Below are 25732 nucleotides of genomic sequence, written 5' to 3'. Positions count from 1 at the left end.
GGCTCGGGCTTATCTAATGTGTGTGTGTGTGTGTGTGTGTCTGTTACCTCCTCTGTAAAGGCATGCTTTCCTCCTCTTTCTTCCTCAGCATCTGTGGACAGAGAGAGCATGTGATGGTAAAGACAGTAGTACTGTATGTAATATATAACCTGTGTGTGATGGTAAAGACAGTAGTACTGTATGTAATATATAACCTGTGTGTGTGATGGTAAAGACAGTAGTACTGTATGTAATGTATAACCTGTGTGTGATGGTAAAGACAGTAGTACTGTATGTAATATATAACCTGTGTGTGATGGTAAAGACAGTAGTACTGTATGTAATATATAACCTGTGTGTGATGGTAAAGACAGTAGTACTGTATGTAATATATAACCTGTGTGTGATGGTAAAGACAGTAGTACTGTATGTAATATATAACCTGTGTGTGTGTGTGATGGTAAAGACAGTAGTAATGTATGTAATATATAACCTGTGTGTGATGGTAAAGACAGTAGTACTGTATGTAATATATAACCTGTGTGTGATGGTAAAGACAGTAGTACTGTATGTAATGTATAACCTGTGTGTGTGATGGTAAAGACAGTAGTACTGTATGTAATATATAACCTGTGTGTGATGGTAAAGACAGTAGTACTGTATGTAATATATAACCTGTGTGTGATGGTAAAGACAGTAGTACTGTATGTAATATATAACCTGTGTGTGTGTGTGATGGTAAAGACAGTAGTAATGTATGTAATATATAACCTGTGTGTGATGGTAAAGACAGTAGTACTGTATGTAATGTATAACCTGTGTGTGATGGTAAAGACAGTAGTACTGTATGTAATATATAACCTGTGTGTGTGTGATGGTAAAGACAGTAGTACTGTATGTAATATATAACCTGTGTGTGATGGTAAAGACAGTAGTACTGTATGTAATATATAACCTGTGTGTGATGGTAAAGACAGTAGTACTGTATGTAATATATAACCTGTGTGTGATGGTAAAGACAGTAGTACTGTATGTAATATATAACCTGTGTGTGATGGTAAAGACAGCAGTACTGTATGTAATATATAACCTGTGTGTGATGGTAAAGACAGCAGTACTGTATGTAATATATAACCTGTGTGTGATGGTAAAGACAGCAGTACTGTATGTAATATATAACCTGTGTGTGTGTGTGATGGTAAAGACAGTAGTAATGTATGTAATGTATAACCTGTGTGTGATGGTAAAGACAGTAGTACTGTATGTAATGTATAACCTGTGTGTGATGGTAAAGACAGTAGTACTGTATGTAATGTATAACCTGTGTGTGATGGTAAAGACAGTAGTACTGTATGTAATATATAACCTGTGTGTGATGGTAAAGACAGTAGTACTGTATGTAATGTATAACCTGTGTGTGTGATGGTAAAGACAGTAGTACTGTATGTAATATATAACCTGTGTGTGATGGTAAAGACAGTAGTACTGTATGTAATATATAACCTGTGTGTGATGGTAAAGACAGTAGTACTGTATGTAATATATAACCTGTGTGTGATGGTAAAGACAGTAGTACTGTATGTAATATATAACCTGTGTGTGATGGTAAAGACAGTAGTACTGTATGTAATATATAACCTGTGTGTGATGGTAAAGACAGTAGTACTGTATGTAATATATAACCTGTGTGTGTGTGTGATGGTAAAGACAGTAGTAATGTATGTAATATATAACCTGTGTGTGATGGTAAAGACAGTAGTACTGTATGTAATATATAACCTGTGTGTGATGGTAAAGACAGTAGTACTGTATGTAATGTATAACCTGTGTGTGTGATGGTAAAGACAGTAGTACTGTATGTAATATATAACCTGTGTGTGATGGTAAAGACAGTAGTACTGTATGTAATATATAACCTGTGTGTGATGGTAAAGACAGTAGTACTGTATGTAATATATAACCTGTGTGTGTGTGTGATGGTAAAGACAGTAGTAATGTATGTAATATATAACCTGTGTGTGATGGTAAAGACAGTAGTACTGTATGTAATGTATAACCTGTGTGTGATGGTAAAGACAGTAGTACTGTATGTAATATATAACCTGTGTGTGTGTGATGGTAAAGACAGTAGTACTGTATGTAATATATAACCTGTGTGTGATGGTAAAGACAGTAGTACTGTATGTAATATATAACCTGTGTGTGATGGTAAAGACAGTAGTACTGTATGTAATATATAACCTGTGTGTGATGGTAAAGACAGTAGTACTGTATGTAATATATAACCTGTGTGTGATGGTAAAGACAGCAGTACTGTATGTAATATATAACCTGTGTGTGATGGTAAAGACAGCAGTACTGTATGTAATATATAACCTGTGTGTGATGGTAAAGACAGCAGTACTGTATGTAATATATAACCTGTGTGTGTGTGTGATGGTAAAGACAGTAGTAATGTATGTAATGTATAACCTGTGTGTGATGGTAAAGACAGTAGTACTGTATGTAATGTATAACCTGTGTGTGATGGTAAAGACAGTAGTACTGTATGTAATGTATAACCTGTGTGTGATGGTAAAGACAGTAGTACTGTATGTAATATATAACCTGTGTGTGATGGTAAAGACAGTAGTACTGTATGTAATGTATAACCTGTGTGTGTGATGGTAAAGACAGTAGTACTGTATGTAATATATAACCTGTGTGTGATGGTAAAGACAGTAGTACTGTATGTAATATATAACCTGTGTGTGATGGTAAAGACAGTAGTACTGTATGTAATATATAACCTGTGTGTGATGGTAAAGACAGTAGTACTGTATGTAATATATAACCTGTGTGTGATGGTAAAGACAGTAGTACTGTATGTAATATATAACCTGTGTGTGTGTGTGATGGTAAAGACAGTAGTAATGTATGTAATGTATAACCTGTGTGTGATGGTAAAGACAGTAGTACTGTATGTAATGTATAACCTGTGTGTGATGGTAAAGACAGTAGTACTGTATGTAATGTATAACCTGTGTGTGATGGTAAAGACAGTAGTACTGTATGTAATATATAACCTGTGTGTGATGGTAAAGACAGTAGTACTGTATGTAATGTATAACCTGTGTGTGTGATGGTAAAGACAGTAGTACTGTATGTAATATATAACCTGTGTGTGATGGTAAAGACAGTAGTACTGTATGTAATATATAACCTGTGTGTGATGGTAAAGACAGTAGTACTGTATGTAATATATAACCTGTGTGTGATGGTAAAGACAGTAGTACTGTATGTAATATATAACCTGTGTGTGATGGTAAAGACAGTAGTACTGTATGTAATATATAACCTGTGTGTGATGGTAAAGACAGTAGTACTGTATGTAATATATAACCTGTGTGTGATGGTAAAGACAGTAGTACTGTATGTAATATATAACCTGTGTGTGATGGTAAAGACAGTAGTACTGTATGTAATATATAACCTGTGTGTGATGGTAAAGACAGCAGTACTGTATTTAATATATAACCTGTGTGTGATGGTAAAGACAGTAGTACTGTATGTAATATATAACCTGTGTGTGATGGTAAAGACAGTAGTACTGTATGTAATATATAACCTGTGTGTGATGGTAAAGACAGTAGTACTGTATGTAATATATAACCTGTGTGTGTGTGTGATGGTAAAGACAGTAGTAATGTATGTAATATATAACCTGTGTGTGATGGTAAAGACAGTAGTACTGTATGTAATGTATAACCTGTGTGTGATGGTAAAGACAGTAGTACTGTATGTAATGTATAACCTGTGTGTGATGGTAAAGACAGTAGTACTGTATTTAATATATAACCTGTGTGTGATGGTAAAGACAGTAGTACTGTATGTAATATATAACCTGTGTGTGATGGTAAAGACAGTAGTACTGTATGTAATATATAACCTGTGTGTGTGTGTGATGGTAAAGACAGTAGTAATGTATGTAATATATAACCTGTGTGTGATGGTAAAGACAGTAGTACTGTATGTAATGTATAACCTGTGTGTGATGGTAAAGACCGTAGTACTGTATGTAATGTATAACCTGTGTGTGATGGTAAAGACAGTAGTACTGTATGTAATATATAACCTGTGTGTGATGGTAAAGACAGTAGTACTGTATGTAATATATAACCTGTGTGTGATGGTAAAGACAGTAGTACTGTATGTAATATATAACCTGTGTGTGATGGTAAAGACAGTAGTACTGTATGTAATATATAACCTGTGTGTGATGGTAAAGACAGTAGTACTGTATGTAATGTATAACCTGTGTGTGATGGTAAAGACAGTAGTACTGTATGTAATATATAACCTGTGTGTGATGGTAAAGACAGTAGTACTGTATGTAATGTATAACCTGTGTGTGATGGTAAAGACAGTAGTACTGTATGTAATATATAACCTGTGTGTGATGGTAAAGACAGTAGTACTGTATGTAATATATAACCTGTGTGTGATGGTAAAGACAGTAGTACTGTATGTAATATATAACCTGTGTGTGATGGTAAAGACAGTAGTACTGTATGTAATGTATAACCTGTGTGTGTGATGGTAAAGACAGTAGTACTGTATGTAATGTATAACCTGTGTGTGATGGTAAAGACAGTAGTACTGTATGTAATATATAACCTGTGTGTGATGGTAAAGACAGTAGTACTGTATGTAATATATAACCTGTGTGTGATGGTAAAGACAGTAGTACTGTATGTAATATATAACCTGTGTGTGATGGTAAAGACAGTAGTACTGTATGTAATATATAACCTGTGTGTGATGGTAAAGACAGTAGTACTGTATGTAATATATAACCTGTGTGTGATGGTAAAGACAGTAGTACTGTATGTAATATATAACCTGTGTGTGATGGTAAAGACAGTAGTACTGTATGTAATATATAACCTGTGTGTGATGGTAAAGACAGTAGTACTGTATGTAATATATAACCTGTGTGTGATGGTAAAGACAGTAGTACTGTATGTAATATATAACCTGTGTGTGATGGTAAAGACAGTAGTACTGTATGTAATATATAACCTGTGTGTGATGGTAAAGACAGTAGTACTGTATGTAATATATAACCTGTGTGTGATGGTAAAGACAGTAGTACTGTATGTAATATATAACCTCCACTGATAAGAGTTGACATTAGAACACCATCTTTACCAATGATTAGGTTAACCATATCCACTACGTTACAAGGCGTGAACGCACTGTTAACTCTAACCACTACCATACAGGGTGTGTACCTAGTGTTTACTCTATTGTGGATAAAGAGTTACCTGTCTAACAGAACACAGAAGGTGTTATTTAATATAATCAAGGTAGAATCCGAAATTCACCAGGGAAGCGGTCTAGGCCCATTACTAACTTCAAACAATTCTTTAAAACCATTTAAACATAATACATAGGAACGTTGTGCTGGACTATGGTAGATGAATAATCAATCTATCTTTTTAGACTGTTAGAGTATTTATCTGGTCAATATGTCAGTGTTTTATGTCTGTTTGTAACAGTGATATGACACTAATCCGGACGCTCATAAGAAATCCCGCTATGCCCTCAGACGAACCATCAAACAGGTAAAGCCTCAATACAGGACTAATATTGAATCCTACTGCACTGGCTCTGACACTCGTCGGATGTGGCACGGCTTGAAAAATATTACGGACTACAAAGGGAAACCCAGCCGCGAGGTGCCCAGTGACACGAGCCAACCAGACGAGATGAATGCCTTTTATGCCTCGGGGCAAGCAACACTGAAGCGTGCTGAGATCACTAGCGGTTCCAGACGACTGTGTAATCACACTCTCCATAGTCGATGTGAGTAAGACCTTTAAAAAGATCAACATTCACAAAGCCGCAGGGCCAGATGGAGTACCAGGACGTGTACTGAAGGCATGCGCACACCAACTGGCTAGTGTCTTCACTGACATGTTCAACCTCTCCCTGACTGAGTCTGTAATACCTACATGTTTCAAGAAGACCACCATAGTCCCTGTGCCCAAGGAAGCGAAGGTAACCTGCTTACCGCCCGTAGCACTCACGTCTGTAGCTATGAAGTGCTTTGAAAGGTTGGTAATGGCTCACATCAACACCATTATCCCAGAAACCCTAGACCCACTCTAATTTGCATACCGCCCAAACAGATCCACAGATGATGCAATCTCTATTGCACTCCACACTGCCCTTTCCCACGTAGACAAACGGAACACTTATGTGAGAATGCTATTCATTGACTACAGCTCAGCGTTCAACACCATAGTACCCTCAAAGCTCATCACTAAGCTAAGGACCCTGGGATTAAACACCTCCCTCTGCAACTGGCTCCTGGACTTCCTGACGGGCCGCCCCCAGGTGGTGAGAGTAGGTAGCAACACATCTGCCACGCTGATCCTCAACACTGGAGCTCCCCAGGGGTACGTGCTCAGTCCCCTCCTGTACTCCCTGTTCACCCACGACTGCATGGCCAGGCACGACTCCAACACCATCATTACGTTTGCAGACGACACAGCAGTGGTAGGCCTGATCACCGACAACGACGAGACAGCCTATAGGGAGGAAGTCAGAGACCTGGCCGGGTGGTGCCAGAATAGCAACCTATCCCTCAACGTAACCAAGACTAAGGAGATGATTGTGGACTACAGGAAAAGGAGGACCGAGCACGCCCCTATTCTCATCGATGGGGCTGTAGTGGAGCAGGTTGAGAGTTAAGTTCCTCGGTGTCCACATCAAAAACAAACTAGAATGGTCCAAACGCACCAAGACAGTCGTGAAGAGGGCACGACAAAGCCTATTCCCCCTCAGGAAACTAAAAAGATTTGGCATGGGTCCTGAGATCCTCAAAAGGTTCTACAGCTACAACATCGAGAGCATCCTGACCGGTTGCATCACTGCCTGGTACGACAATTGCTCGGCCTCTGACCGCAAGGCACTACAGAGGGTAGTGCGTACGGCCTAGTACATCACTGGGGCTAAGCTGCCTGCCATCCAGGACCTCTACACCAGGCAGTGTCAGAGGAAGGCCCTAAAAATTGTTAAAGACCCCAGCCACCCCAGTCATAGACTGTTCTCTCTACTACCGCATGGCAAGCGGTACCACAGTGCCAAGTCAAGAACAAAAAGGCTTCTCAACAGTTTTTACCCCCAAGCCATAAGACTCCTGAACAGGTAATCAAATGGCTACCCGGACTATTTGCATTGTGTGTCCCCCCCAACCCCTCTTTTTACGCTGATGCTACTCTCTGTTAATCATATATGCATAGTCACTTTAACTATACATTCATGTACATACTACCTCAATTGGGCCGACCAACCAGTGCTCCCGCACATTGGCTAACCGGGCTATCTGCATTGTGTCCCGTCACCCACCACCCAAACCTCTCTTTTTACGCTGCTGCTACACTCTGTTCATCATATATGCATAGTCACTTTAACCATATCTACATGCCTGACTAACCGGTGTCTGTATGTAGCCTCGCTACTTTTATAGCCTCGCTACTTTTATAGCCTGTCTTTTTCACTGTTGTTTTATTTCTTTACCTACCTATTGTTCACCTAATACCTTTTTTGCACTATTGGTTAGAGCCTGTAAGTAAGCATTTCACTGTAAGGTCTACACCTGTTGTATTCGGCGCACATTACAGCTTTGACTTGATTTGATTTCAGTCAGGTTTGTAGGCCTCCTTGCTCGCACATGCTTTTTCAGTTCTGCCCACACATTTTCTATAGGTTTGAGGTCAGGGCTTTGTGATGGCCACTCCAATACATTGACTTTGTTGTCCTTAAGCCATTTTGCCACAACTTTGGAAGTATGCTTGGGGTCATTGTCTATTTGGAAGACCCATTTGTGACCAAGCTTTAACTTCCTGACTGAGGTCTTGAGATGTTGCTTGAATATATCCACATAATTTTCCTCCTTCATGATCCTTCCTGTTTTGTGACGTGCACCTGCAGAAAAGCACAGCACAACATGATGTTGCTTCACAGTTGGGATGGTGTTCTTCGGCTTGCAAGCCTCCCTCTTTTTCATCCAAACATAACGATGGTCATTATGGCCAAACAGTTCTATTTTTGTTTCATCAGACCAGAGGACATTTCTCCAAAAAGTACAATCTTTGTCCCCATGTGCAGTTGCAAACCATAGTCTGGCTTTTTTATGACGGTTTTGGAGCAGTGGCTTCTTCCTTGCTGATCGGCCTTTCAGGTTATGTCGATATAGTACTCGTTTTACTGTGGATATAGATACTTTTGTACCTGTTTCCCCCTGCATCTTCACAAGGTCCTTTGCTGTTGTTCTGGGATTGATTTGCACTTTTTGCACCAAAGTACGTTCATCTCTAGGAGACAGAAAGAGACTCCTTCCTGAGCAGTATGACGGCTGCATGGTCCCATGGGGTTTATACTTGCGTACTATTGTTTGTACAGATAAACGTTGTACCTTCAGGCATTTGGAAATTGCTCTCAAGGATGAACCAGACTTGTGGAGGTCTACAATTTTTTTCTGAGGTCTTGGCTGATTTCTTTTGATTTTTCCATGATGTCAGGCAAAGAGGCACCGAGTTTGAAGGTAGGCCTTGAAATACATCCACAGGTACACCTCCAATTGACTCAAATGATGTCTATTAGCCTATCAGAAGCTTCTAAAGCCATGACATACTTTTCTGGAATTTTCCAAGCTGTTTAAAGGCACAGTCAACTTAGTGTATGTAAACTTCTGATCCACTGGAATTGTGATACAGTGAATTATATGTGAAATAATCTGTCTGTAAACAACTGCATTGTTGGTTAAGGGCTTGTAAGTCAACATTTCACGGTAAGGTCTACACCTGTTGTATTCGGCGCATTTATTTATTTGATTTGATTTTAAAATCCCTCTAACTCTACTCTACAGTTCTAGACTGACTAACTACATTTCTAGACTGACTCCCTCGACAGTTCTAGACTGACTAACTACAGTTCTAGACTGACTAACTGTAACGGCTGTCGTCTTCCTCTTCCTCGGACGAGGAGACTAGAGAAGGATCGGTGGACCAATACGCAGCGAGGTATGATGCCATAATGAAATTTAATGACAAGCGACGAACACTGACACGAACTATACTTGAAATCTACAAAATAACAAACACGACGTAGACAGACCTGAACATGGAACTTACATAAAGACACGAAAGAACTCACCAACAGGAACAGACTACATAAAGCGAACAAACCGAAAACAGTCCCGTGTGGTGTACAGACACAGACACGGAAGACACAGGAGACAATCACCCACAAACAAACAGTGTGAACAGCCAACCTATATATGGTTCTCAATCAGAGGAAAACGTCAAACACCTGTCTCTGATTGAGAACCATATAAGGCTAATTACAAGTGACCTAAACAATGAAACACAAAACATATAATGCCCACCCCAACTCACGCCCTGACCCTCTAAACATATACAAAAATAACATAAAATAGGTCAGGAACGTGACACTAACTACAGTTCTAGACTGACTCCCTCGACAGTTCTAAGCTCCCTCTACCTCGACAGTTCTAAGCTCCCTCTACCTCGACAGTTCTAAACTCCCTCTACCTCGACAGTTCTAAACTCCCTCTACCTCGACAGTTCTAAACTCCCTCTACCTCGACAGTTCTAAACTCCCTCTACCTCGACAGTTCTAAACTCCCTCTACCTCGACAGTTCTAAACTCCCTCTACCTCGACAGTTCTAAACTCCCTCTACCTCGACAGTTCTAAACTCCCTCTACCTCGACAGTTCTAAACTCCCTCTACCTCGACAGTTCTAAACTCCCTCTACCTCGACAGTTCTAAACTCCCTCTACCTCGACAGGTCTAAACTCCCTCTACCTCGACAGTTCTAAACTCTAACTCTACTCGTGTTACATCTGCCCCTGCCACACCCTACTTCTCATCCTCCCTAACCTGCCGCCACTCCCCCGGTGCTCTCTCCCTCTCTGTATGAGTGTAGATAGGTGTGCTGAGGCAGAGCAGATCCCCACCAGCTGCAACCTGTTCCATAATCAAGACCTCTACAAACACTCAGTCCTGCCACTTCCACGCTGCCAGATCGTAATCTCTGCTCAGTCAGTCTACGCTTCAAGCCGTTTGTTCCTGCATATAACTTGTTATCCTCTTGTGCCTGTTTTTGCTAGCCTGACGCTGCTTTTCCCTCCCCTACAGTTCCGCCCGCTCTGCCTCTGGTCCCTGTCCCCAGTCCCTCGTCTCGTCAGTCCTGCTTTCGTGTCCTGGACCCCCACTCTACGGCTTCCTTGGAATCCGCTCCAGACCTGCTTACCCTGCCCTCGCTCCCCTTGCCTCAGCCTCAGTCCCTGGTTCCCTGCCGTTGTTCAATAAATACCGTAGTCACCTTATCCCTGCCTCCTCGTCCGAGTCTGCACTTGGGTTCACCTGCTCCGCCCGTATAACAACTCTACAGTTCTAAATCCCCACTAACTCTACTCTACAGTTCTAAACTCACTCCAACTCTACAGTTTACAGTCAAATTCTGACCAACAGAACAACATAACAGTGTTTAAAACCCTATTTTCTAGCCACAGGTGTTTATAGCATGTGTTAGTTACCCTGAAGGAGACGGTCCTAGAGCTCTGTCTGGCGAAGGCTGGTCTGGCCGTCTGCTCCAAACTAATCTGCTCCAATCCATTAACACTGCCCTAAACACACACACACACACACACAAATGCACACAGACACACACACACAATGAAAAGGTTAAACCATCAACACAGAGTATAAAGCTGTCTTTTAGAGTACAGTGTAAAGTCTTATTGATTTTAACACTAGAGGGTGCTCTTGCACAGTTACAGAGACTGTATGTCTGTGAGTAGTGGCAAAAGTCCAACTGTGTGTATTACCTCTGTGTGTCCGTAGTGGGTGGGGCTCTGAGCTCCTCTAGCGGGGGACAGCGGCGTTGTGGGAGAATGGGGGCTCATGGGACTTGTATGCCCGCTGGGGGAGGGACTCTTATCAAAGGAGATGGACAGAGAACTAAAGGAAGGGATAACAGGAAGTTAGAGAACTACTGGAAGAGATAACAGGAAGTTTGAGAACTACAGGAAGCAATAACAGGATGTTATAGAACAACAGGAAGAGATAACAGGAAGTTAGAGAACTACAGGAATAGGTCAAATTGGACAGACACTTGGCAGACTAATTTATCTAGGGGCCGTGTTCTTACCTGACAAACTTGAAGGGAGGTTTGGAGTCTGGGCCTGGGTCCTGGGAACCATTCTGCTGCTGTTACAACACATAATATATAGACAGTAGACCTTACCATGAAATGCTTACTTACAAGCCCTTAACCAACAACACACACTCTTGGTGGCTCTTGGTGGTGGTGGTCAGCTAGTGAAGAGGTCCCTACTTAATCACGTCACATAGCCTAGGCTAGTCATCTCCCTACTGAATTTGAATCGTGGGAAAGAAAATTGACCTCATCCCGTCAGTAGAGGATGCCTGATCGTTCTTTTAAAGCAATTTCCTCTCCATCTTAAATAAGCATGCCCCATTCAAAAAAATGTTGAACTAAGAACAGATATAGCCCTTGGTTCACCCCAGACTTGACTGCCCTTGACCAGCACAAAAACATCCTGTGGCGTTCTGCATTAGCATCGAATAGCCCCCGCGATATGCAACTGTTCAGGGAAGTCAGGAACCAATATACTCAGTCAGTTAGGAAAGCTAAGGCTAGCTTCTTCAAACAGAAACTTGCATCCTGTAGCACTAATTCCAAAAAGTTTTGGGACACTAAAGTCAATGGCGAATAAGAGCACCTCCTCCCAGCTGCCCACTACACTGAGGATAGGAAACATTGTCACCACCAATAAATCTACAATAATCGATCTTTTCCATAAGCATTTTCCTATGCCTGGCCATGCTTTCCACCTGGCTACCCCTACCCCGGTCAACATCTCAGCACCCCCTGCAGCAACTTGCCCAAGCCCCCCCCCCTGCTTCTCCTTCACCCAAATCCAGACAGCTGATGTTCTGAAAGAGCTGCAAAATCTGGAAACCTACAAATCAGCTGGGCTAGACAATCTGGACCCTCTCTTTCTAAAATGATCCACCAAAATTGTTGCAACCCCTATTACTAGCCTATTCAACCTCTCGTGTCGTCTGAGATCCCCAAAGATTGGAAAGCTGCCGCGGTCATCCCCCTCTTCAAAGGGGGAGACACTCTAGACCTATATCCATCCTGCCCTGCGTCTCTGAAATCTTTGAAAGCCAAGTTAACAAACAGATCACCGGCCATTTCGAATACCACCGTACCTTCTCCACTATGCAGTCTGGTTTCCGAGCTGGTCATGGGTGCACCTCAGCCACGCTCAAGGTCCTAACGATATCATAACCACCATCGATAAAAGACAGTACTGTGCAACCGTCTTCATCGACCTGGCCAAGGCTTTCGACTCTGTCAATCACCGCATTCTTATCGGCAGACTCAATAGCCTTGACTTCTCAAATGACTGCATCGCCTGGTTCACCAACTACTTCTCAGATAGAGTTCAGTGTCTCAAATCGGAGGGCCTGTTGTCCGGACCTCTGGCAGTCTCTATGGGGGTGCCACAGGGTTCAATTCTCGGGCCGACTCTTTTCTCTGTATATATCAATGATGTCGCTCCTGCTGCTGGTGATTCTCTGATCGACTTCTACGCAGATGACACCATTCTGTATACATCTGGCCCTTCTTTGGACACTGTGCTAACAGACCTCCAAACGAGCTTCAATGCCATACCACACTCCTTCCAAGGCCTCCAATTGCTTTTAAATGCAAGTAAAACTAAGTGCATGCTCTTCAACCGATTGCTGCCCGCACCCTCCCGCCAGACTAGCATCACTACTCTGGACGGTTCTGACTTAGAATATGTGGACAACTACAAATACCTAGGTGTCTGGTTAGACTGTAAACTCTCCTTCCAGACTCACATTAAGCATCTCCAATCCAATTAAATCTGGAATTGGCTTCCTATTTCGCAAAAGAAAGCATCCTTCACTCATGCTGCTAAACATACCCTCGTAAAACTGACTATCCTACCGATCCTTGACTTCGGCGATGTCATTTCAAAATAGCCTCCAACACTCTACTCAGCAAACTGGATGTAGTCTATCACAGTGCCATCTGTTCTGTCACCAAAGCCCCATATACTACCCACCACTGCGACCTGTATGCTCTCGTAGGCTGGCCCTCGCTACATATTCGTCACCAGACCCACTGGCTCCAGGTCATCTATAAGTCTTTGCTAAGTAAATCCCCGCCTTATCTCAGCTCACTGGTCACCATAGCAACACCCACCCGTAGCACGCGCTCCAGCAGGTATATTTCACTGGTCACCCCCAAAGCCAACACTTCCTTTGGCCGCCTTTCCTTCCAGTTCTCTGCTGCCAATGACTGGAACGAATTGCAAAAATCATATGAAGCTGGAGTCTTATATCTCCCTCTCTCTAACTTTAAGCATCAGCTGTCAGAGTAGCTTACCGATCACTGTACCTGTACACAGCCAATCTGTAAATAGCATACCCAACTACGTCATCCCCATATTGTTACTTATTCTCTTGCTCTTTTGCACCCCAGTGTCTCTACTTGCACATCAATATCTGCACATCTATCACTCCAGTGTTAATGCTAAATTGTAATTATTTCGCCTCCATGGCCTATTTATTGCCTTACCTCCCTACTCTTCTACATTTGCACGCACTGTACATAGATTTTTCTATTGTGTTATTGACTGTACGTTTGTTTATGTGTAACTCTGTGTTGTTTTTGTCGCACTGCTTTGCTTTATCTTGGCCAGGTCGCAGTTGTAAATGAGAACTTGTTCTCAACTGGCCTACCTGGTTAAATAAAGGTGAAATAAAAAATAAATTAAAAAATAAAGAAAGGATGAGAAAAGTCAATCGAGTTTTTTCAAGTAAAAAAATCCAGAGAAAATGGTGAATCAAACCTTGAACGAGCGAGAGCACTATCAGTGACGGAGGAGAGGAGTGAGGGGTGTTCCTGATGGCGACGCCTTAGCTAGCAGCGATGCTAATCCCGCCAGTTCAGCATCACCACCGGCACCTCCACTAGCTTGGCTTACTAGCGAGTAAGACTCAGTGGGAGAGGGAGACGGGGAGCTGGGGGATGGGGGGCAGTGCGAAGTGCTCGGAGAAGGTGCAATTTCCAGTTTAAGAACAATCAAACATATAGATACAGAACCAAAATAGCTAAATAAAGGTTATATTTAAAATAAATGTAAAAATACATATAACCCCTGGCTTGTCATGCAGAATTCAAAGTTCGGTTGGACAACATGCAACACAGTAGTGAGCTTGGGGCTAGAAACGACTGTAGGGATTAAACTAGCAAAAGAGTGGGTGGAATGTACAGTAAATTAACTTCCTACGCATCAGATGTAAAATAACAACAACAAAGATCCCTCCCCGAAAAAAGGTTTTTGAACATGCCTGAACCAAGGCGCATTTGGTGGCAACAAGCCAAGTAGACCAGGCTAAAGAGGACACCCAGGTTACAGTTAACCCTTGGGCAGCAGGTAGCCTAGTGGTTAGAGTGTTGGACTAGTAACCGAAAGGTTGCAAGATTGAATCGCCGAGCTGACAAGGTAAAAATCTGTTGTTCTGCCCCTGAACAAGGCAGTAATCCCGCTGTTCCTAGGCCGTCATTGAAAATAAGAATTTGTTCTTAACTGACTTACCTAGTTAAATAAAGTTAAATTAAAAATATTATAAATTGACTGGGTCGCATCCATAGATACAGAACAAAAAAACTTATTGACTGGGTTGCGTCCATAGATACAGAACAAAAAGACTGAATGACTGGGTTGTGTCCATAGATACAGAACAAAAAGACTGAATGGCTGGGTCGCGTCTCTGTCAACCGAACCGATAGAATGAACGACCAGCCGGCTTGGGTAGCCACCCTCGATTTGTCTCAGGACTATATTTTGTGGGTGGACGAAACAGTAAGAATAAATTCATCAAAATAACTATGTCTCGGGCCTAACAACACCTGTGCCAATATATCCTCCGAACCCCAGCTTCTCGGGCATTATTACTTAAATAACATAGACCTGATCAAACATGTCCTGGACATTTATATTTTACTGGTCCACTTAGTTATCTTCCAAAATCTCTTACAGTACCACTTAGAGTCTCTTACAATAACTGATGCAGTTAAAGTATCTTACAGTAACTGATCCACTTAGTTAAAGTCTCTCCTGTGTGATCACTGTTGGGTGCCCAAACTTAACAGGAAAAAACATTAACCTTTTGAAAAGGATACAAGATCAAGTAGCTGAGCTGAACCCAGATCAGACAATTATTTTCCTGCATTGCATTATTCATCAGGAGGTGCTCTGTAAATGTGTTCTGAAAATGAGCCATGTTGTGGATACAGTCACTAAAGTGGTAAACTTCATAAGAGAAAAATCTTTAAACCACAGGCAGTTTGTCTCACTGTTGGAAGAGACAGAGTCGGGTCATGCAGATCTCCCTGACCACACAAACATGAGATGGCTGAGTTAGGGGAAGGTGCTTTAAAGGTTGTGGGACCTGAAGTCGGAGAATGCTGAGTTTTTGCAAATGAAAGGAAAATGTGGATTTCCCTCAACTGCAAGATAAAAAATGTTTGGCTGATTTTGCCTTCACCGTGGACATTATGGCACTGTCACGCCCTGACCTTAGTTCCTTGTTTATGTCTCTATTTTGGTTAGGTCAGGGCGTGAGTTGGGGTGGGCATTCTATGTTTTGTTCTATGTTTTGTAGTTCTGTGTTTTGGCCTGGTATGGTTCCCAATCAGAGGCAGCTGTCAATCGTTGTCTCTGATTGAGAACCATACTTAGGTAACCTGTTCCGACCTGTGTTGGTGGGTAGTTTTCTTTTTTGTGTGTCTACACCCGATAGAACTGTTTCGTTTGTGCCGTTTTGATAATTTTTGTTCTAGTGTTCGGTTATAATAAAAATGGACACGAACCACGCTGCACCTTGGTCCTCACCTTCTTCCACCAACAGGCGTTACAGGCCCTCATGAACGAACTGACTTCCAAACTACAAGGAAAGGGCCTTTTTGCACATCAGATGTACAGCCTTGTCAAAGCCTTCAAGGGAAAATGACTCCTCCTGACCCGTCAAGTAGAAGTCAACAATCTCACCCACCTTCCGACACTACTAGTCTGTTCCCTATCAGTTGACCAGCGGGAGAAGTATACATCCACCTCCCAACACCACTAGTCTGTTCCCTGTCAGTTGACCAGCGGGAGAAGTATACATCGCTGCTACTTTGAACGGTGAGTTTTCTCGTCGTTTTGAGGATTTGAAAGTGTGGGAAAATGACATGCTGTTGGTTTCCTCTCCTTTCACCTTCAATGTGGATAACGCTCCCACTGACCTGCAACTTGAACTTATCCATCTTCAGTCTTATGCAGTGATTGGAGAACTATTCAAAACATTGTCACTGACGAGGTTCTATGCATCTCTCGATGACCAAAACTTTACAAAGATTAGGAGTGGAGCTCAGAAGATGTTTGTACTGTTTGGGTCAACCTATGTATGTGAACAGACATGTTCAGTGATGAAATATAACAAGTCAAGGAACAGATCATCTCTTACTGACTCTCACCTCTCAGCAGTCCTGCTCATAGCGACGTCAGAAACTATACCTGACTTCACTGCTCTAGTCAATGCCCATCAGAGACTTCACTCCTCTAGTCAATGCCCATCAGAGACTTCACTCCTCTAGTCAATGCCCATCAGAGACTTCACTCCTCTAGTCAATGCCCATCAGAGACTTCACTCCTCTAGTCAATGCCCATCAGAGACTTCACTCCTCTAGTCAATGCCCATCAGAGACTTCACTCCTCTAGTCAATGCCCATCAGAGACTTCACTCCTCTAGTCAATGCCCATCAGAGACTTCACTCCTCTAGTCAATGCCCATCAGAGACTTCACTCCTCTAGTCAATGCCCATCAGAGACTTCACTCCTCTAGTCAATGCCCATCAGAGACTTCACTCCTCTAGTCAATGCCCATCAGAGACTTCACTGCTCTAGTCAATGCCCATCAGAGACTTCACTCCTCTAGTCAATGCCCATCAGAGACTTCACTCCTCTAGTCAATGCCCATCAGAGACTTCACTCCTCTAGTCAATGCCCATCAGAGACTTCACTCCTCTAGTCAATGCCCATCAGAGACTTCACTCCTCTAGTCAATGCCCATCAGAGACTTCACTCCTCTAGTCAATGCCCATCAGAGACTTCACTCCTCTAGTCAATGCCCATCAGAGACTTCACTCCTCTAGTCAATGCCCATCAGAGACTTCACTCCTCTAGTCAATGCCCATCAGAGACTTCACTCCTCTAGTCAATGCCCATCAGAGACTTCACTGCTCTAGTCAATGCCCATCAGAGACTTCACTCCTCTAGTCAATGCCCATCAGAGACTTCACTCCTCTAGTCAATACCCATCAGAGACTTCACTCCTCTAGTCAATGCCCATCAGAGACTTCACTCCTCTAGTCAATGCCCATCAGAGACTTCACTCCTCTAGTCAATGCCCATCAGAGACTTCACTCCTCTAGTCAATGCCCATCAGAGACTTCACTGCTCTAGTCAATGCCCATCAGAGACTTCACTCCTCTAGTCAATGCCCATCAGAGACTTCACTCCTCTAGTCAATGCCCATCAGAGACTTCACTCCTCTAGTCAATGCCCATCAGAGACTTCACTCCTCTAGTCAATGCCCATCAGAGACTTCACTCCTCACACTGATTGAGGAGTTTAAATGTGATGTTGAGCTCTCTCCCTCTCTTGTGTTTTTGTGCATAACCATTAACAAGAGTTCTGTCCGTGGTGCTGAATGCACAGTGTACTTTAACCTAGATCTTCATCATGAAAAGACCTACCAAAAGGAGAACTTGGATGTGGTTTATTTCTCTACATGTTAAAAAACTAAAATAAGTTGCATATCTGGATGTGATTTACAGTAGATATATCTGTCAACACAGTCATACACATGATGTATAATCCTGTACTATGAATCTGGCCCGCGATGGCAAACATATATTCTAATATGGCCCTCCATGGAAAATAATTACCCAGGCCTGTTTTAGTTAGTACCTGATATTAACTGATCCACTTCTCTCACAGTAACTGTATTCCTACAGAACAGCTGTTATGAAGGCTTTATCAAGCAACACAATACAAAGTAAAAGCTCTTTGAGGAAAAGTTCCTTTTGCTAAACAGAGGGTTAGGGTGAGGTTAAAGAGCACTGAGTTCTCAACCAACAGGATCGCATCAAACCACACCCAGTTAGTCTGGCACAATGGGACCTTGCAGTGTTCTACCATGTCTAACCTGTCAGGACTCTGTGTGTGTGTGTGTGTGTGTGTGTGTGTGTGTGTGTGTGTGTGTGTGTGTGTGTGTGTGTGTGTGTGTGTGTGTGTGTGTGTGAGAATGGGTCAATCTGTAGGCGTGTGTGAGGCTGAAAGTGTTCCCCAGGGAGAAAGGAGAAAGGTCCCCTGTTAATGGAGTAGATTATTAACAAATGGTAGGGGTTAGAGTTAACACTAGTTACACACCCTGTATGGTAGGGGTTAGAGTTAGAGTTAACACTAATTACACACCCTGTATGGTAGGGGTTAGGGTTAACACTAGGTACACACCCTGTATGGTAGGGGTTAGGGTTAACACTAGTTACACACCCTGTATGGTAGGGGTTAGGGTTAACACTAGTTACACATCCTGTATGGTAGGGGTTAGGGTTAACACTAGGTACACACCCTGTATGGTAGGGGTTAGTGTTAACACTAGTTACACACCCTGTATGGTAGGGGTTAGTGTTAACACTAGTTACACATCCTGTATGGTAGGGGTTAGTGTTAACACTAGGTACACACCCTGTATGGTAGGGGTTAGGGTTAACACTAGTTACACACCCTGTATGGTAGGGGTTAGGGTTAACACTAGTTACACATCCTGTATGGTAGAGGTTAGGGTTAACACTAGTTACACATCCTGTATGGTAGAGGTTAGGGTTAACACTAGTTACACACCCTGTATGGTAGGGGTTAGGGTTAACACTAGTTACACATCCTGTATGGTAGGGGTTAGGGTTAGGGTTAACACTAGTTACACATCCTGTATGGTAGAGGTTAGGGTTAACACTAGTTACACACCCTGTATGGTAGGGGTTAGTGTTAACACTAGGTACACACCCTGTATGATAGGGGTTAGGGTTAGGGTTAACACTAGTTACACATCCTGTATGGTAGAGGTTAGGGTTAACACTAGTTACACACCCTGTATGGTAGGGGTTAGTGTTAACACTAGGTACACACCCTGTATGATAGGGGTTAGGGTTAGGGTTAACACTAGTTACACACCCTGTATGGTAGGGGTTAGGGTTAGTGTTAACACTAGTTACACATCCTGTATGGTAGGGGTTAGGGTTAACACTAGTTACACACCCTGTATGGTAGGGGTTAGGGTTAACACTAGTTACACATCCTGTATGGTAGGGGTTAGGGTTAACACTAGTTACACACCCTGTATGGTAGGAGTTAGGGTTAGGGTTAACACTAGTTACACACCCTGTATGGTAGGGGTTAGGGTTAACACTAGTTACACACCCTGTATGGTAGGGGTTAGGGTTAACACTAGTTACACACCCTGTATGGTAGGGGTTAGAGTTAACACTAGTTACACATCCTGTATGGTAGAGGTTAGGGTTAACACTAGTTACACACCCTGTATGGTAGGGGTTAGGGTTAACACTAGTTACACATCCTGTATGGTAGGGGTTAGGGTTAACACTAGTTACACATCCTGTATGGTAGGGGTTAGGGTTAACACTAGTTACACACCCTGTATGGTAGGGGTTAGGGTTAACACTAGTTACACACCCTGTATGGTCGGGGTTAGGGTTAACACTAGTTACACACCCTGTATGGTAGAGGTTAGTGTTAACACTAGTTACACATCCTGTATGGTAGGGGTTAGGGTTAGAGTTAACACTAGTTACACACCCTGTATGGTAGGGGTTAGGGTTAACACTAGGTACACATCCTGTATGGTAGGGGTTAGGGTTAACACTAGGTACACATCCTGTATGGTAGGGGTTAGTGTTAACACTAGTTACACACCCTGTATGGTAGGGGTTAGGGTTAACACTAGTTAAACACCCTGTATGGTAGAGGTTAGGGTTAACACTAGTTACACACCCTGTATGGTAGGGGTTAGGGTTAACACTAGTTACTCATCCTGTATGGTAGGGGTTAGGGTTAAGACTAGTTACACATCCTGTATGGTAGGGGTTAGGGTTAACACTAGTTACACACCCTGTATGGTAGGGGTTAGGGTTAACACTAGTTACACACAATGTATGGTAGGGGTTAGGGTTAGGGTTAACACTAGTTACACACCCTGTATGGTAGGGGTTAGGGTTAACACTAGTTACACACCCTGTATGGTAGGGGTTAGAGTTAACACTAGTTACACATCCTGTATGGTAGGGGTTAGGGTTAACACTAGTTACACATCCTGTATGGTAGGGGTTAGGGTTAACACTAGTTACACACCCTGTATGGTAGGGGTTAGGGTTAACACTAGTTACACATCCTGTATGGTAGGGGTTAGAGTTAACACTAGTTACACATCCTGTATGGTAGGGGTTAGGGTTAACACTAGTTACACACCCTGTATGGTAGGGTTAGGGTTAACACTAGGTACACACCCTGTATGGTAGGGGTTAGGGTTAACACTAGTTACACACCCTGTATGGTAGGGGTTAGAGTTAACACTAGTTACACACCCTGTATGGTAGGGGTTAGGGTTAGGGTTAACACTAGTTACACACCCTGTATGGTAGGGTTTAGGGTTAACACTAGTTACACATCCTGTATGGTAGTGGTTAGTGTTAACACTAGTTACACACCCTGTATGGTAGGGGTTAGGGTTAACACTAGTTACACACCCTGTATGGTAGAGGTTAGGGTTAACACTAGTTACACACCCTGTATGGTAGGGGTTAGGGTTAACACTAGTTACACACCCTGTATGGTAGGGGTTAGTGTTAACACTAGTTACACATCCTGTATGGTAGAGGTTAGGGTTAACACTAGTTACACACCCTGTATGGTAGGGGTTAGGGTTAACACTAGTTACACACCCTGTATGGTAGAGGTTAGGGTTAACGCTAGTTACACACCCTGTATGGTAGGGGTTAGGGTTAGGGTTAACACTAGTTACACACCCTGTATGGTAAGGGTTAGGGTTAACACTAGTTACACATCCTGTATGGTAGGGGTTAGGGTTAACACTAGTTACACACCCTGTATGGTAGGGGTTAGGGTTAACACTAGTTACACACCCTGTATGGTAGGGGTTAGGGTTAGAGTTAACACTAGTTACACACCCTGTATGGTAGAGGTTAGGGTTAACACTAGTTACACACCCTGTATGGTAGAGGTTAGGGTTTTCACCATAGTTACACACCCTGTATGGTAGCGGTTAGGGTTAACACTAGTTACACACCCTGTATGGTAGGGGTTAGTGTTAACACTAGTTACACATCCTGTATGGTAGGGGTTAGAGTTAGGGTTAACACTAGTTACACATCCTGTATGGTAGGGGTTAGGGTTAGGGTTAACACTAGTTACACACCCTGTATGGTAGAGGTTAGTGTTAACACTAGTTACACACCCTGTATGGTAGGGGTTAGGGTTAACACTAGTTACACACCCTGTATGGTAGGGGTTAGGGTTAGAGTTAACACTAGTTACACACCCTGTATGGTAGGGGTTAGGGTTAACACTAGTTACACATCCTGTATGGTAGAGGTTAGGGTTAACACTAGTTACACACCCTGTATGGTAGGGGTTAGGGTTAACACTAGATACACACCCTGTATGGTAGGGGTTAGGGTTAGTGTTAACATTAGTTACACATCCTGTATGGTAGAGGTTAGGGTTAACACTAGTTACACACCCTGTATGGTAGGGGTTAGGGTTAACACTAGTTACACACCCTGTATGGTAGGGGTTAGGGTTAACACTAGTTACACATCCTGTATGGTAGGGGTTAGAGTTAACACTAGGTACACACCCTGTATGGTAGGGGTTAGGGTTAACACTAGTTACACACCCTGTATGGTAGGGGTTAGGGTTAACACTAGTTACACATCCTGTATGGTAGGGGTTAGGGTTAACACTAGTTACACACCCTGTATGGTAGGGGTTAGAGTTAACACTAGTTACACACCCTGTATGGTAGGGGTTAGGGTTAACACTAGTTACACACCCTGTATGGTAGGGGTTAGGGTTAACACTAGTTACACATCCTGTATGGTAGAGGTTAGGGTTAACACTAGGTACACACCCTGTATGGTAGGGGTTAGGGTTAACACTAGTTACACACCCTGTATGGTAGGGGTTAGGGTTAACACTAGTTACACACCCTATATGTTAGGGTTAGGGTTAACACTAGTTACACATCCTGTATGTTAGGGGTTAGGGTTAACACTAGTTACACACCCTGTATGGTAGGGGTTAGGGTTAACACTAGTTAAACACCCTGTATGGTAGAGGTTAGGGTTAACACTAGTTACACACCCTGTATGGTAGGGGTTAGGGTTAACACTAGTTACTCATCCTGTATGGTAGGGGTTAGGGTTAAGACTAGTTACACATCCTGTATGGTAGGGGTTAGGGTTAACACTAGTTACACACCCTGTATGGTAGGGGTTAGGGTTAACACTAGTTACACACAATGTATGGTAGGGGTTAGGGTTATGGTTAACACTAGTTACACACCCTGTATGGTAGGGGTTAGGGTTAACACTAGTTACACACCCTGTATGGTAGGGGTTAGAGTTAACACTAGTTACACATCCTGTATGGTAGGGGTTAGAGTTAACACTAGTTACACATCCTGTATGGTAGGGGTTAGGGTTAACACTAGTTACACATCCTGTATGGTAGAGGTTAGGGTTAACACTAGTTACACACCCTGTATGGTAGGGGTTAGGGTTAACACTAGTTACACACCCTGTATGGTAGGGGTTAGGGTTAGAGTTAACACTAGTTACACACCCTGTATGGTAGGGGTTAGGGTTAACACTAGTTACACATCCTGTATGGTAGAGGTTAGGGTTAACACTAGTTACACACCCTGTATGGTAGGGGTTAGGGTTAACACTAGATACACACCCTGTATGGTAGGGGTTAGGGTTAGTGTTAACATTAGTTACACATCCTGTATGGTAGAGGTTAGGGTTAACACTAGTTACACACCCTGTATGGTAGGGGTTAGGGTTAACACTAGTTACACACCCTGTATGGTAGGGGTTAGGGTTAACACTAGTTACACATCCTGTATGGTAGGGGTTAGAGTTAACACTAGGTACACACCCTGTATGGTAGGGGTTAGGGTTAACACTAGTTACACACCCTGTATGGTAGGGGTTAGGGTTAACACTAGTTACACATCCTGTATGGTAGGGGTTAGGGTTAACACTAGTTACACACCCTGTATGGTAGGGGTTAGAGTTAACACTAGTTACACACCCTGTATGGTAGGGGTTAGGGTTAACACTAGTTACACACCCTGTATGGTAGGGGTTAGGGTTAACACTAGTTACACATCCTGTATGGTAGAGGTTAGGGTTAACACTAGGTACACACCCTGTATGGTAGGGGTTAGGGTTAACACTAGTTACACACCCTGTATGGTAGGGGTTAGGGTTAACACTAGTTACACACCCTATATGTTAGGGTTAGGGTTAACACTAGTTACACATCCTGTATGTTAGGGGTTAGGGTTAACACTAGTTACACACCCTGTATGGTAGGGGTTAGGGTTAACACTAGTTAAACACCCTGTATGGTAGAGGTTAGGGTTAACACTAGTTACACACCCTGTATGGTAGGGGTTAGGGTTAACACTAGTTACTCATCCTGTATGGTAGGGGTTAGGGTTAAGACTAGTTACACATCCTGTATGGTAGGGGTTAGGGTTAACACTAGTTACACACCCTGTATGGTAGGGGTTAGGGTTAACACTAGTTACACACAATGTATGGTAGGGGTTAGGGTTATGGTTAACACTAGTTACACACCCTGTATGGTAGGGGTTAGGGTTAACACTAGTTACACACCCTGTATGGTAGGGGTTAGAGTTAACACTAGTTACACATCCTGTATGGTAGGGGTTAGAGTTAACACTAGTTACACATCCTGTATGGTAGGGGTTAGGGTTAACACTAGTTACACATCCTGTATGGTAGAGGTTAGGGTTAACACTAGTTACACACCCTGTATGGTAGGGGTTAGGGTTAAAACTAGATACACACCCTGTATGGTAGGGGTTAGGGTTAACACTAGTTACACACCCTGTATGGTAGGGGTTAGGGTTAACACTAGGTACACACCCTGTATGGTAGGGGTTAGTGTTAACACTAGTTACACATCCTGTATGGTAGGGGTTAGGGTTAACACTAGGTACACACCCTGTATGGTAGGGGTTAGGGTTAGTGTTAACATTAGTTACACATCCTGTATGGTAGAGGTTAGGGTTAACACTAGTTACACACCCTGTATGGTAGGGGTTAGGGTTAACACTAGTTACACACCCTGTATGGTAGGGGTTAGGGTTAACACTAGTTACACATCCTGTATGGTAGGGGTTAGAGTTAACACTAGGTACACACCCTGTATGGTAGGGGTTAGGGTTAACACTAGTTACACACCCTGTATGGTAGGGGTTAGGGTTAACACTAGTTACACATCCTGTATGGTAGGGGTTAGGGTTAACACTAGTTACACACCCTGTATGGTAGGGGTTAGAGTTAACACTAGTTACACACCCTGTATGGTAGGGGTTAGGGTTAACACTAGGTACACACCCTGTATGGTAGGGGTTAGGGTTAACACTAGTTACACATCCTGTATGGTAGAGGTTAGGGTTAACACTAGGTACACACCCTGTATGGTAGGGGTTAGGGTTAACACTAGTTACACACCCTGTATGGTAGGGGTTAGGGTTAACACTAGTTACACACCCTATATGTTAGGGTTAGGGTTAACACTAGTTACACATCCTGTATGGTAGGGGTTAGGGTTAACACTAGTTAAACACCCTGTATGGTAGAGGTTAGGGTTAACACTAGTTACACACCCTGTATGGTAGGGGTTAGGGTTAACACTAGTTACTCATCCTGTATGGTAGGGGTTAGGGTTAAGACTAGTTACACATCCTGTATGGTAGGGGTTAGGGTTAACACTAGTTACACACCCTGTATGGTAGGGGTTAGGGTTAACACTAGTTACACACAATGTATGGTAGGGGTTAGGGTTAGGGTTAACACTAGTTACACACCCTGTATGGTAGGGGTTAGGGTTAACACTAGTTACACACCCTGTATGGTAGGGGTTAGAGTTAACACTAGTTACACATCCTGTATGGTAGGGGTTAGAGTTAACACTAGTTACACATCCTGTATGGTAGGGGTTAGGGTTAACACTAGTTACACATCCTGTATGGTAGGGGTTAGGGTTAACACTAGTTACACACCCTGTATGGTAGGGGTTAGGGTTAACACTAGTTACACACCCTGTATGGTAGGGGTTAGGGTTAACACTAGTTACACACCCTGTATGGTAGGGGTTAGGGTTAACACTAGTTACACATCCTGTATGGTAGGGGTTAGGGTTAACACTA

The 25732-nt window shown here is 42.8% G+C and overlaps 1 protein-coding gene and 1 pseudogene across 2 annotated transcripts in view; one reads left to right on the top strand and one right to left on the bottom strand.

Moving 5' to 3' along the window:
• lad1 (ladinin) overlaps nt 1-25732 on the bottom strand; it is a 106492-nt gene that overhangs the window by 56839 nt on the left and 23921 nt on the right. The window contains exons 4-7 of one of the 2 annotated variants that reach the window (XM_071373256.1): nt 11205-11263; nt 10882-11014; nt 10591-10680; nt 48-91 (exon numbers count right to left, since the gene is read on the bottom strand). In XM_071373256.1, the coding sequence (XP_071229357.1) occupies nt 48-91; nt 10591-10680; nt 10882-11014; nt 11205-11263 (326 nt within the window). The remainder of the gene's footprint in view (nt 1-47; nt 92-10590; nt 10681-10881; nt 11015-11204; nt 11264-25732) is intronic. The other variant, XM_071373257.1, reaches the window with a different exon arrangement.
• Nucleotides 14914-16252, top strand: LOC139557967 (general transcription factor II-I repeat domain-containing protein 2A-like; annotated as a pseudogene).

The sequence above is a fragment of the Salvelinus alpinus genome, chromosome 28 (genome assembly GCF_045679555.1).
Source record: "Salvelinus alpinus chromosome 28, SLU_Salpinus.1, whole genome shotgun sequence".
NCBI classification, from domain to species: domain Eukaryota; kingdom Metazoa; phylum Chordata; class Actinopteri; order Salmoniformes; family Salmonidae; genus Salvelinus; species Salvelinus alpinus.
This window is presented reverse-complemented; position numbering and strand designations above follow the sequence as displayed.